This window comes from Dromaius novaehollandiae, chromosome 1 (genome assembly GCF_036370855.1).
Source record: "Dromaius novaehollandiae isolate bDroNov1 chromosome 1, bDroNov1.hap1, whole genome shotgun sequence".
Lineage (NCBI taxonomy): Eukaryota > Metazoa > Chordata > Aves > Casuariiformes > Dromaiidae > Dromaius > Dromaius novaehollandiae.
In genome coordinates, this window is record NC_088098.1 from 163,102,684 (window position 1) to 163,116,781 (window position 14,098).

A 14,098-nucleotide genomic window follows, 5' to 3' on the forward strand; every position below is an offset into this window, starting at 1 on the left:
TCTTTAGTACCTCATTGTTCTTACAATGCAGACCAGAAAAAAAGCACCCTGGGTTACTCAACAACCATGCACCCTTTATCATTGATCATGTATGTAAGGCTTAGGCATAAGAGATCACTGCTTATCCAAGAATCATATCCTCTCCAAATTGCTTCATAACATGTTTACAGCTCTACTAAATTGCTCCAAATACTTCAGCTACTTTCACTTTAGTTGCAGCCAAGAGACAAGTTAATCTAACTGTAGTCAGTTCCTACTAGCTTTTGATTACTTCATGGTGACTGGGGAAAGGAAACATTGTTGTACACTGTATTTTTTATATATATATATATATATATATATATATATATATATATATATATATATATATATATATATATATATATATATATTCTGATCTTGAGAAATTTGAGTTTTGATGAAGACTTTCCTGGGAGGTTGGAATAACTACCTTGGTGAACTAAGCTCTTAAACTGAATCTACAACAAGGAGTTTTTTCTCAAGAGAAATAATGTCTTCTTCAGAGATACTGGTTTTTGTTTCATTTTTTTTTCAAACAAGATGACGTGCTAGTTCACTGTAATACCATATTTTTTTTTAATTCATACTTTATAGTGTGCACTGAGTGATGTATGAGCATACAGACTTTTCCCTATTTACTTTCTTTGTGACATCCTGTGCAATGAATGAGATGAGAGTTCCAAATAAAATTTAAAAAAATGGGACTAGGAACTTGAATTTCAATGTTCTGTTCTGTTAGGAAACCATTATGATGAAAGTTTTGTTATATCTTTTATTGTGTTAGGGGAAGATCTTTACTCAGACATGGCTAATGAGGCGATAATAGGGATCCTTTGAAAGTATTTCAGAACAATATTATGGACCCATTAATAGATTTTTTGGCACTGATTTTTACTTATGTGCCTTATTGGTCACTCCTTAGTTTCAAATAGTCTTTTAAGATAGAGCAGAAGATCGCTAAAATGTATTTGTGCAAATCAGGAGCAAATCAAACAGATTTTCTATGGAGAGAAAGGTAATACATGGAGTTGTTATCTGTACCTACAATTCCTAATTATTACAGTAATTAGTAAACAATAATAATAAACTTGATAGAATGCAGTGCATCTTAAAAAAACTCAGTAATATCTGAGTATTGATTTTCGAAGTAAGAAAAGTGTGTTGTCTTTGGGAATCATTAGGGAGCCTGAAGCTGTGATACTCTGACACACTGCTAGAGAACATTCATACATCTCTAAGGCTTAACTGAAGGAGTATAAAGAGGACTACTAGCCAATTTCTATTCTAAGCATCCAATCTGCATACAAAAAGTGGGACAAATTTATATTATTTTTACAAGCCAACTATGGAGAAATTTCTGCTGAGTGTTTTTGTGTATCTGAGTATCATTGCTGTTATTTGGGAGGGCTAGCACAACTGAGGAAATAACTGCCAGAAAAACAAAATTAAGAAAATGTAAAAAAGAGGTAGAATTATCAAGGAGATAAGTACTGAGACACAAAGTCTATATTAAGATTTGATGATGCTGAAATAAAACTGCCAAAGTTCCCAAGGAAGTTCCAGGACGAAATACAATAAATATAAAAAATGTGGCCAAATAAAGTTAAACTTTGTTCATTTATGTCTGCTTGTACAAGTTGTCACAGAGGAATTTTTTTCAATCAAAAAATTGCAAAAAAGGATATAAAGAGTTATAAATATCAGAAGATTGAACCATGCAAACTGTGAGGCTGAAGGTTAATTCTGCATCTGCGAAATTTAAGAAGTGTACAATTCCCAAGCTGTAAGGCACTAGTGCTTCTTGGCCGTTGTCATGCTAGAAATTTCACTCAAAGCTGCGAATCTTGAGGTGATAATCTTTTTAAAGTGTGAAGGTTTGGGATGTGGATTTTTAAATACTGACTTATGTAGATAGACATACTTTAAAACATGAATGCTTTATTGCTTTTCTAATGAAAAACATAGCAAATTATGTGCGTCTCAATATAGTGGCAGTGATTTGATTATGAAAATAGATGCCCTGCTGTCCTCTTTGCCTAAAACAGAGATGAGACAAGATGCTGAATTACTCAAAGAACAGCACAGGTAAGTTCTGTCTCTCATGATAATGCACATACAGTACTTTGATATTAAAATTAGAATGTGGCAACTATAACACTGTTATACTTGTCTAACAGTTTGTGAATTAGCTGTGTCACTCTTGACACCAACTTGTATGCTCAGCATAACCATAAAATACAATTAGATTAGACCCTGAAATACAACTAGATTTCTTACAAATGCAAATTGATATAGCCTCTCAGCACCTAATTCATTAGGAACTGGGTAGACTGTCTTCAGCTGACTGATTTACAGTTGGAGAGTTGTATTAGTGGCATTAACATGCTTATGTATGTTGACTCCTAGTGTTGCTGATCTTAGATTTAGAAAGTCAATATGCCACAATTGTCTTCTCTTGTTATTGAATGAGAGCCCAAATTCCAAGATTCACATCTGTAATTCTTAATTGGAAGATAAGCTTTGGGGGAATTCTGTCTTCTTGCTAGTGGGGTACTGGCTGTAGCCGTTTTTAATTTAAGCTCTCCCACTTTCTGGGGCAAGGAAAGGTACATTTTTTAAAAGGACATAGCACAGGAATCATGATCAAATTAAAAAACGAAAACCTTGTTGTAACAGTATTTCAAATTCCTTGCTTGTTTTTATTGGCAAAGCTGCTCTAGCATGCTGTGCCAGTGTGCTGGCTCTGTCTCTAATACTTGCTGAAAAGACAAAGTCAGCAGCCCCTTTTAAGTGGCTAAAACCTTGTTCAAGGCTATACTAATAACATGGAGTAAGTAATATGTTACTGCTTTATTGGAAGGAGTGTGACATCACTAATGCTAGTTACGTTTCTGGATATATTTTTTTGTGGAAAACAAATTAAAATACTCCAGTTTGTGTATTTACAGCATGTGTTTTTTTTCCAAAGTGAGGCTTACTACCATTTCCTTTCTGTGGATCCAGATTCCTTTAAGCAGGGTTTTCTTGACTTCTTTCAACCAAGCTTATCAAGTTACTAAATTCTTTCCTGGAAGGCATAAAGCTAGTTCATCTTATTGAGTTTCACTTTTCTCAGTTAGATTTTTTTCCCACTGTTATTTTAAAATTGTCTCACCAGGGACACTTCTAAAATATAGATACCGGTAAAAGAAACTGTAAAGGATTCTAGACACTGCTCTGTGTTTTCCTTTTATTTTATTGAATTAGTAATGCAGTATATTTTTAACTGGTAACCCTTATGGAGCTACGTAAAGTAATGCTACATTTTAATTGCTGTTGATTCTGGCATTTCTAGTGTTATCACAGGAGGAGACAATGATAAATGTTTGAAATGAGGGAAGTGTCTTTGTGAGCGATTAAATCTAAAGCAGCTCTGGTATTACAGATTTGTGCCTGAAAATGTTTGTTATTTCCACAAATTTAATTTAGAGTTTTCATGTCGCTTATTTATTAACATTTTTTTAACAGCGTAGTAAAAATAGATCCTCAGCAGAATCAACCATTCTATGATGTTATTGCTATTGTTGATCCATTGACAAGAGAAGCACAGAAGATGGCTCATTTATTGATTGTAAGATGGTGGTGATTTCTTTTAATTTGCATATTTATAGTTTAATTTATATTAAACTTATTTTCGTCTTTTGATATACAGTCTAGCATTTATGGGGTAAACAGAATTTGGATACTTTTTAAATATATATTTGATTATTTAAATTTTTATTAAAAAGTTGGGGATGATTTAATCCATCATTGTAAGCACCATATTTGCAAGTAAAATTTAGATGTCCTGTGAACCAGTCCTGTTACAAGTGAGCGCATAAATGTTCTTTATAGTCAATAGAAGGAAAGGGGGAGATTGTCTGCCTAACTTACAGAGAAAGGATCTTCCATCTCAAAATCTTAAGAGGCATGTGCTTCTTTCCATTAAGCAAAAGCCTGAGTTTTCCAAAGTACCTAAATGAGGTGGACTAAATCTGGCCCATAACACTGTTACAAGAAGATTGGACTATAAACCTTTCAGCTTGCGGAAAGGTATTTCTCAGTTGATTAATGGCACCAAGAATATCTAAAAATCTTTCATTGTATATAGCTATTGATCATCTAAAGAGACTGTCCTAGAAACACAGCTGCTAAAAGGATTTCCTTTCTTCACTAGCTGCGAAATATCACTCTACCTCAAGTTCCTTTATAGTTTCCCATAAAAATGTAAATTTTGTCTTCTCTTTATGGTCTGTTAGAATTTTGAAGTCTGTATGTTGATTCTTGCTGCATCCTTTTTTCTTTTTATCTTTTTCTTCACAATAATTACCAAAGTTTCATAAAAACTTCCATTTTCATACCCTTTTGTATTCTTTGTATGGAATGTTCAGGCATCCAATTGCTCTTCATACATAAAAACTTTAAGTTAAGTAAAACATTTAAAATTTTCATGCAAAATTCTGCTATTGTAATGCTTACTCTTGTTCCGAGATTCTGAAATATTAGCTTTTCTCCAGAGCCAAATCTTTCATTTCACCATTGTCAGTTAAAAGGAAAGTTTGATTTTACCAAATGAAAATCTTTTGATTGTGAAACCTGAGAAGTCTCTCCATTCAGCCAAAAATTCATGTTATCGTAAGTTGCCTTGAGATCTTTTTAGCTCAGCTCGGAAGTCTCCATTCTCCCAAAGCAGGTTCCCTGATGAGCAATACATATGTCTGGGCAAATGACTCCCATAATGTACTAAGTTTATGTATCAAATAGGGATGCTGCATGGTTCATAGGAGCTATAGCCTTATTCAGAAAGCCAGCCCTGAAGAGATAATAATGAAATGCTATTGAAACTAAACAAATCAGAAATGTTTTAATGCAGATGAAGCTCTTTTCAAATTATTTTTTCTTTTTCCTAACCAAATTAAATTAACCTGCACATTTAAAAAATCTGATTATCTTAAAAGCAACCTCTATCTGGCATACAGACCTTCTAGAAGAATTTTTGACAAAACATGCAGACATATACACCAGGGTGGAAACTGAAAGTTCCTAAATGGATGCCTCTTGGATTGTCTTGCCATATGTGTAGGTGACTTAAATACTGAAAACTTTAAGGACTGGGGTATATTTATATTTAAAGGATCTTTTTTGAACAACATAACTGTACTGGTGCCCCATATATTATGATGGTAACTATTCCTGATGCAAAGCTTGTGTAGTGACTACAACAGCAAAGAACGTGATTGGTGCTCCAGTCCATGTTGAATGTGCCCACGTTATGGGGGGTTGCCCTGGTGAAAACATGCTATCGTATTCCTTTGTGTCATTTAATAGTCACTTCAAAGAAGTCTTTTGAAATAAAAACAAAAATCTATTCATATTAAATAGAACTGAAATTGAGGAGTAAATGGCTCTAGTTAACCTATATCCTGGCTTTACTGCCTAGTTTGAGGAGGCATCAGTTTGAGGCTTGGGGAAGGTATTAGTGAGACTATGAATGTGTTAGAACAAAGCCAAGGCTTTTATCTGTTTTGTAAGAAATTATAGTGGATTTTATTATAAAAATTGCTCCATATCTTTGCTAGAGAGAGGCTGGTAGTACTTTCCATATAACCCTTGTTTTTGCATTTTTCAAAAACTTTTGTCACAGAGCTCAGCATTGAATATTTCTAGACAAGACAACAGTCACCGTCTATAGCAGATCCTGGGAAACTAGCCATAGCTTGACCAGGGTTTGACCACATTAGCTATCAGCAGAATACATGGAACAGCTAATAGGTCCTAAAGTTACAAATATGGTCATTAAGGTAATGTGAAAATAGGAGAAATTGCTTCTTCTAAAGATGAGGACAGAATGGAAGAGTTGTTTTGCTCATGACTCACCAAAAACATATGAAAAAATATTATTCATAGTACCATTGAACGAACTACCTCCCCCTAGACTTCAGTTGGTAGATTTCCTAGCCTACCTGCTCTGCTCCAACAATAAACTGTGTGGACCATGCTGCTCCTTTTCTCTTGTTCCAGTAACTAGCTATTTAAGTCGAAGAGCTCAAAAATGTTAAGAGAAGAATCAAACTTCTTTCTTCCTGTCAATTATCTTTTGTCTTTTTTTCTTTGTTCTTTCTGTTTTCAGGGGAGAAACCTCTCCTTATTCTGTTTGTAAAGTGAAGAGGAACCTCTAAAGGAGCCCTTTTTGATAATCTAGTCTCATTTCCAATATAACACAGGTCACAGGACATCTTTCTATCAGTATGCATTTGAAGTAGAAATATTTTTTTAGATCTAACCCTAATTTAGATATTGCCAGTGGTTGAGTATGCATCACTGTTCTTACTGAGCTTTTTCCAGTAGTTAATTAATGTCACTGTTAAACCCAGACTTTAAATTGCAAATTTTTTTTAGCTCCATGCTGTAGGCTTTCATTTTCTCATCATTCTGTCAGTTATATTGAAGATTCTATTATAAAAGCTTTTTTTTTGGTGTATATGCTTCGTATTATGATGTTCACACTGTTCCCAGTGATTGGTTGAATTACCGTGGTTTAGTGAGTTAATGCTTTTCAGATGAGGTGTGGTAACTGACAGTATGCATTTTGCTAAGTCATTGCACATGCAGGCTGAAACTTGGGTTTAAAACACTTTCATGCCATGTAAACTGAAATAATTCAGTCATTTGTAATAGTATGAAATAGTCATTTGTGATAGTACTGTCTGAGCAAACCTCCCAATCTCCCTTCAACATTTTCTTGGTTAAAGTAAGCAAACTGAGTTCTCTGTATACCTTGCTGTAAAAAAGGCTTTCCAATCTTGTAACCATTTTCATGTGTTGTCTTTGAATACTCTCTGGCTTTTGATGTCCTCATAGACTCTAAATAACAGAACTGAGTTCAGTATTCCAGAAATAGTTGTGCTGCCACACAAAGATAATACGTTCTCTTAGTCTTATCAGAGATTCCCTATTTAAGTTCCTAGAAATTTTAGTTAAGAATGACATTGTTCTTTTGGCTACAATACTGTACTAAATTTCATGATCAGCTAATATCTAGCATCATAACTTAATCCTTTTCAAGGTCACTTTTTCCCAGAAGATGACCTGTCTAGACTTTTCGTTTGGCCATAGTTAAATGCATAAGGGTTGGTTGTGCAAGGTAATAGTGCGCACCAAGTTGTTTTAAATGTGTGTGCTGCCTTCTTCATTATTTATCATTTATGATAATCTTTTCAGCATCTTAAGATTGTATGTTTTCTCCATTAAAAAAAAAATCTCTGAGATGACAGCTGTAAAACAGTCCTTTAGGGCCCTTCTGAAAGCAGAGCCCTTCAGTAATTGTTTTAATGTATACAGCTACATTTTAAGAATTGCTGAAAAAAACAGCTTTTCGTCTACTTATTTTGTGTTGTGTTTCTATCTTCCACTGTCTTCTAAACTTCTATTAGCTTTTTTTTAGCATATACTCAGGTATATTGTTGGTTTAAAAAGTGTTTCATTCCCATCTCTAGCATCTCCAGACTTCCTTTTTTCTCAAAACTGGTATATAAATATTTATTGAACATATTGGCCTTTCATCCTTTTCATTGATAGTTCCGTCAAGTAATAAATACCATTTTCTTAGATGCTTTTTGTGTACAGCTTACTTTAAAAAGTTTTTATCCTTATTTGTACTATCTGTATATTTTGCTTTCCTTACCAGTTTCCTACAGTTTCTACCTTTGCTAATACTAGATTTCCTCTTTTTCATTTATGGTTTTCTTATTTTTTACAGTTGCCTTACTTCCCTTCTAAATGACAATTTTTCTTGGTTTTGGAACTTTTTAAACCAGCAGCTTATTTCTTTTTCGGTGATTGGACGTCATTGGTTTGAGCATCTGATAAAGCAATCTTGTGCAGTTTCTAATGTTTATTCATGTTTCTGATTAAACTCTCTCCCCTGTGATTTAGCTTTTTCCAGGTGTGTTAAATTTTCCCTTTTAGATCACCAAGCATACATAAATTATTGATTGGGTCTTCGTTCTGCATTCAACAAACAATATCATTCCAGATTGCTGAAGTACCACTAACATTGTTCTTACTCATGGGAACAGGTTTTTGTCTTGAAGCTAAAGTCTAATATATTGTTTCCATCATTTTGGATGTAACATTTTTATTTGGGAAATTGTTATCTTTAATGTTAAAAATTCAGAGTATGTTTTAGTAGATGAAACATAGCACTTGTTAGAGATCTTTTTATTCTGAATGGTAGCTGCTTCAAGAGTTGCCCACTTTGCCTTCTGTTTTGATTTTGGTTGTCTGTAGCCAACCCCAAGTAATACTTTACCTCTTTATGCTTTATTTATTAGGATATTAATCAGTAAACATTAGAATTCCTTTATTTCTGGAAATAAGCAGACTTAAAATGCTGCTTATTCCCCCTGGTTTTGTTCACATGCTCTTGTTTTGCATCATTTGTTATATTTTATCAGTCCAAATATTCACACAACCCAGCAGGTTTCAGAAATGCCAGCTAGTTTGCATTGAGGCTTAAAATTTCCATTTTCTTCTTGCTCACGGCTCCCTCAGAAATTCTTCTCACTATTTGCTGCTTAATTTTGTTCCTAATATTATGAACTACTACTTCTGGGGTATGAATATATGGATGGAATATGCATATATAGCTATGCCTTTAAAAAGTGCAGATCAGAAAGCAACTATAATAATTCCTAAACTTTATACTGCCTTCAAATTGTTCCTCAAGCTTCCTCTGTTTAGGGAAAGATTTACTTGGAACTTTTATACTGTAAGTTACAGGTATTGTATAGCGAAATTAATTCTGAAAAAATAAATTAATTCTAAATTAATGTGTCAATCTCATAAGCATTTTGAGGATATGAAAAAAGCATTGATTAACAGTGCTGTTTAGGTGGGTTTAGGAGGTCCTCATTTCTTGCTTCTTTACTTGTTCTCATCTTTGTGTCACTCCCTAGTCTTTATTTTTTTCTCAATAGTTTTTCAGTAATAGTATTGCAGAGTCACAAAGAATGAGAATGAGAAGCTAGGAGCAGAACAGGTCCCTAGGTCTATGCAGAGTTGTTGCACTGTAGTAAAGAATACATGTAACCATAGGTTGAACTGGGGAAAGAAAAGTGCTGGTTATCTTAACAGAGAGATTTAAGGATGATCATTGTCTTGTTTCATTCCTAGTTTACTTACCACTATGTAATTTTAGCCTTAGTGATAACAGTTTTTTATTTATCTTTATTATCGTATTTATTTTTCTAATAATAACCATAAAGGTAAACAAAGCTGCTTTATGCTTTCAAATAAGCAGTTTGGGTCAGAAACCTCAGAAATAAAGATAAATACCTTTACCAAGTTAAGAGCAATTTAAATAAATTAATGGTTTTGTTAATTTTAAACAAGTTAGGTTGCTCACAGAAATAAGAACAAAATGCTCTCCTAACACTACGGTTTCTATATAACAGCATCCAAAAAATTTTAGAAATTAGTATGAACAGATCAAGAAACTGATAAAAAGTAGACATATTTTAACTTTCTGAAACATTTTAAAGTTGATTGAATAGTTTAACACATCATTAATCCATTGCTGACATGATTAAAATATTTCTCTGAACTTTACTATATTCAACAGTTTACTATATACAACAATTCAGGAAGAGTGAAAGTCATTGTTTTAAGTTCAGTTATTGAATAAAAAGCATGTGCTGTACTTAAAAACTTTAAAGTGCTTTAAAAGCTAGAAAATAATATAAGAAAGAGGTAGTAATATAATTATTTACTCAAGCATTGGAAGATGGAGAGAGCTGCTCTTTAAAATACTGTATCAGTAGTGAAAAACATTAACATTTTGAATATCAAGAAAATTATGTGCTAAATCACACAGTTTTAGAAAAGGTCAAATCTTTATTTGAAATAACTGACAACATCCCTTAATATGCAGATATATGTAGAACTTTAAAATGTTTGAAATGTCTACTGAAGCTTGAGAAATGACGAAGAGATGTGTCACCAGGATAATTTTGGCTTGTTTTTGAAGTTGGATAATTACCAAGAACCATTTTTTACGTGGAATGTTTTTCTGTAGGTACTCAAAGACATTATCAATATGAAACTCAGGTTGTTTCTGAACTGCAGATCTAAGCTGTCAGAAGTGCCACTGAAGAGGTAAGTAGTTTAGAGCTGCTCTTACAAATACGCGATCTCACCTGGTTTAGAAAAAAGCCTTAACCGTATATATTCCCTTAAAAATAAAAAGTGGTTTATATTTCTGGTTTATTTGTTGTGCTAGTTATTTTCTTTAAATATATGTTGAATATTAGCAAAGCAGTTTGAACTTATCTAGAGAAAAAGACATTCTAATTTAGGTGCATAATTGAAGTACTGCCTCGCTAAGATGCTAAGCCTTGTATCATAGGGAACTGATCTAGTCCGCCGAATACATCTCACCTATAAATTACTTATACAAATGAATAGAGTCTCTCTCAGGCCTGTGAAAACTTTCAGAGGAAGGCTGTCTGCCTAACTTAGCCACTCCTTACAGTCCACTCACTCTATAATGAATTTTACAGATCCAGTCCACTTAATTTGGAGATGAAATTCGTCTGACTAAATGTACAGTCTACATTTGAGATGTTACTGTAAGATCTCATTATAGTTCATTAAGAATATTGTACCCTAAAAATAGTGCCTTAAATTAAAGTTTCTTTAGCTGGCTATAAAGACCAGGGTTGACTAATTCAGTTAAAGACATTTATGCTTAAGTGAACTCCCCAGAGAGGTTTCCTTTCCTTGTAAGAGAAATGTTAGGCACTGCCAGCCCTTTGGTGGCTGTTTTACCTATTCTTTTTATGAGAGAGAGCTGGTGGTCGTGCCCACCCTTTAGCCAGTAGACTAGAGAATAAACCACTTGCCCACAAAAAAACAAGGCCTTAGTTTCTACTCAGTTGGACGGGAGCTGAACCTCATATATTGCAAGGCACTGTCATCATCATCAGTCTTTCAGTATCCTGTGTGAATGTTCTCATAATCACTTTTAAAGCTAGCCACATTGCAGGTTTTAATGCCTGGTTCTTTCCATGGGCTTGGGAAATGTGAAAGGAAGAAATGTTCTGGTCCCTGCCCTGAGGATAGTTCAAATTTTTCTTACAGCAGTGTTTGCATATAAAATACATCCATATGTACCCTAGTTCAAATTCTTAGTGGGAAAATTTTCTTCCTTCTGGTGATGGGTACTGACTCTTTTTTACTTTTTTTTTTTTTTTTTTTTAGCAATTAAGTGTTTTTTTTTTATATGAAGTACTCACTAATTGTTGCTTTCAGTCTCTCCATCTTCAGTACTCTTCTTTCTCTGTTCTGATTCTTCTTATTTTATTGAATATTGATAGAGGAAGGAAGGAAATCATCATTTTGTTGGATCTTTTCCCTGTGGAATAGGGGAAAATTTGGTTAGGAAAAGAGAAACTGCTCCTTTTCTCTGCTCTCTTGTTTTGCTGCTGCTAATGTGAGGAACTGTATTCCCAAGGACACTTTTTTTAGCAGATTGCTGCTTCTGCTTAGCCTAGCAACAGATTCTTAGAAGCCAAGGCTGTCTACATTCGAGATGTTTAGATGCCCCTCTTGGGCACTTACCTTCCCAGCCATTGAGAATGCAAGTGGGAGATCTGTACTTTCCCACACAAAATCATCAAAAGTGAATTGTACTTCTGTGTTCATCTACCAGCTCATTCAAGGTGGTATAGGTATTATTTGACAGTATTCCTCCAGAGCAGGGAACTACCATGCTTCCAAATGTCATTAATTTGTTAAATGTTCAATATAATTAAAAATACTTCTGAAAGACTTTGTACTTGGAACTCAGCCTTCATACTTTAATAAATGTATTTTTTGAACACTTCTATTTTCAACAGCTTCTATAGGTTTGTTCTGGAACCAGAATTAACTTACGGAATCAACAAACACCTTCCTTCTGAACCTCTGGCAAAATTCCTAGAATTGCCAGAATCACCCCTTTTGACTCTAAACTTGATCACTCCTGAAAGCTGGTTGGTTGAAGCAGTGAACAGTTCTTGTGATCTTGATAACATTCACTTGCAGGACGTAAGTAACAGTTTGTAAACATTATAAAACTTATGTCGAATCTTTTACATCAAGAGGGAAAAGGAAATCTTTGGGGATTTTTGTCTCTCTTTTCCGGAAATACTTACATGGTAATTCATTATTTGGTCAGTCTGTTTTTAATTTCCTCATCTTTCTTCACATTATCTCTTCTAAAAATAAGTCTAAAAAGAAAGGAATGAAGTAATAAACATCAGAAAGCAGAATAGAAGTAACAGAACTTATCTGCTGTGTTGAGCTTTTTAATGTTTATGGAAGTATTAATTTTCTGAGTAATTAAACAAGGGGTACTGTGTATTAGTTCTCTATTTCCTTTTAATTTTTAATATTTTAATTTTTGGTAGTAATAGTGTTGATCTAGGTGTATTTCCAAACAAATCTGAATATATTGCTGTTTTTTAATATAAATTAAAATAAATTTGACTGTTTTTTAGTTCAGGAATTTTTCTACTATATTTTTAATTCCTCAGCTCCAAAGTCACTAAATTTGTTCCAGTCACTAAACTTGCACAATATATTGAAAGTGTTTAATCCACTAAAACTGTGCATTTAGACAGTGTATTGTAAAATCAAAGGTTGGGATCTATCTTACCAAAGCTGAGAGTCTCAGTTTCCTTTCGTAGTCAATGTAGAGAGGGAGACGCTTTCACAGAGTGATGGTCCTCTCTATCTTGGATACCAGTTGTAAAACTGAGTGAATTTGCCTCTGGACGGGCCTTTCTCTTTTTGACAGTTGAAGTTAGTTGAGGTAAATTCTACTCAACATGTCTGTTGCTGTAGTATGTTGCTTTTTCACTTAGTTAAAATACATATTTTAATGATTAGGTGTTCCTTCCACAGATAAAAGGGACTGTTACAGCAGAATATGAACTAGAATATATATTGCTTGAAGGACATTGCTTTGATGTGACAACTGGACAGCCTCCTCGAGGGTTACAGTTCACTTTGGGCACAAAGAATAATCCTGTCATGGTTGATACTATTGTGATGGCCAATCTGGTAAGTATTAAGTACAGAAATAGTCATTCCAATTGCACACTCTTCATGAAAATTCTTTATGAGATTTTAAATCCATTCCTCTATGTTGCAAATTAGAAATGTTAAAAGTAAGAGGCGTTATTCCAGAATTGAGATCATCTACAAAAAAAAAGTACATCTCTAATTTTCCCAGCTTTTTTTCCTGTTCTGATCCAATATAGGTTTGGATTTAGCTTAATTTTAGACCCTTAATTGAAGTGCCTAAACTAGCACTCTAGTTGCCTTAAGTTGATGATAGAAGGTAGATATCTTCAGATGGAGATTCCACCAACACACATAAGGTATGAATTATATTCTGATTAAGGTAACCATTTTTGTCACACAAGGGGCCAGGCAAAGAAAGCACCTATTTTGGATGTCTCAGTTAAGTGCTTAAAACATCAGTGGGACAAATCCACACCTGAGAATTCCTCTGGTCATCCAAAGTAATTGTTTTTGTTGTTAGTAGCCTGATAATTAGTAGGTAATATAGCACAGAGAGTAAACTCATGCTTGTGTCTTGCTCAGAAATACATGGCCTATAAAACATACTTTTTAAAAGCTCCATGCAAGAAACCCTGAGCATTTGTGCTAGGTGGCAGCATGGGATGCTCCTGGTAACACTGAGGTGTGCTACATTTTTCCTCAACAAATAATCTATATCTGGATTAGGTCTCATAAGAGTTATAGATTTGTTTCCTCTGTTTTTGTATGAAATTGGGTTTTGTATGAAATGTGTGTTTCTTAAAGCTATTGAAAACTTTGCTCTCTGTTCTTGCACAAGGTAAAAGATAGGAATCATGAACAATGGGACAGCATGATCATGTAATTAGGGGGGGAGAAGAGATTAAAAAGTGGGATTCTGAGGTAAGAAAAATTTTCAGTGAAAAATGCATGTTCAGTCTAGTGAGTCAGCTTTTGGAAAAAAAATGTTAAC

At 34.0% G+C, this 14,098-nt stretch overlaps 1 protein-coding gene across 5 annotated transcripts in view; it reads left to right on the forward strand.

Moving 5' to 3' along the window:
* Nucleotides 1-14,098, forward strand: part of UGGT2 (UDP-glucose glycoprotein glucosyltransferase 2) — a 103,960-nt gene that overhangs the window by 62,274 nt on the left and 27,588 nt on the right. For 4 of the 5 annotated variants that reach the window (XM_064504618.1, XM_026119437.2, XM_064504603.1 and 1 more), the window contains 5 exons: nt 1,987-2,106; nt 3,529-3,631; nt 10,115-10,194; nt 11,937-12,126; nt 12,985-13,143. In XM_064504618.1, the coding sequence (XP_064360688.1) occupies nt 1,987-2,106; nt 3,529-3,631; nt 10,115-10,194; nt 11,937-12,126; nt 12,985-13,143 (652 nt within the window). The remainder of the gene's footprint in view (nt 1-1,986; nt 2,107-3,528; nt 3,632-10,114; nt 10,195-11,936; nt 12,127-12,984; nt 13,144-14,098) is intronic. The other variant, XM_026119438.2, reaches the window with a different exon arrangement.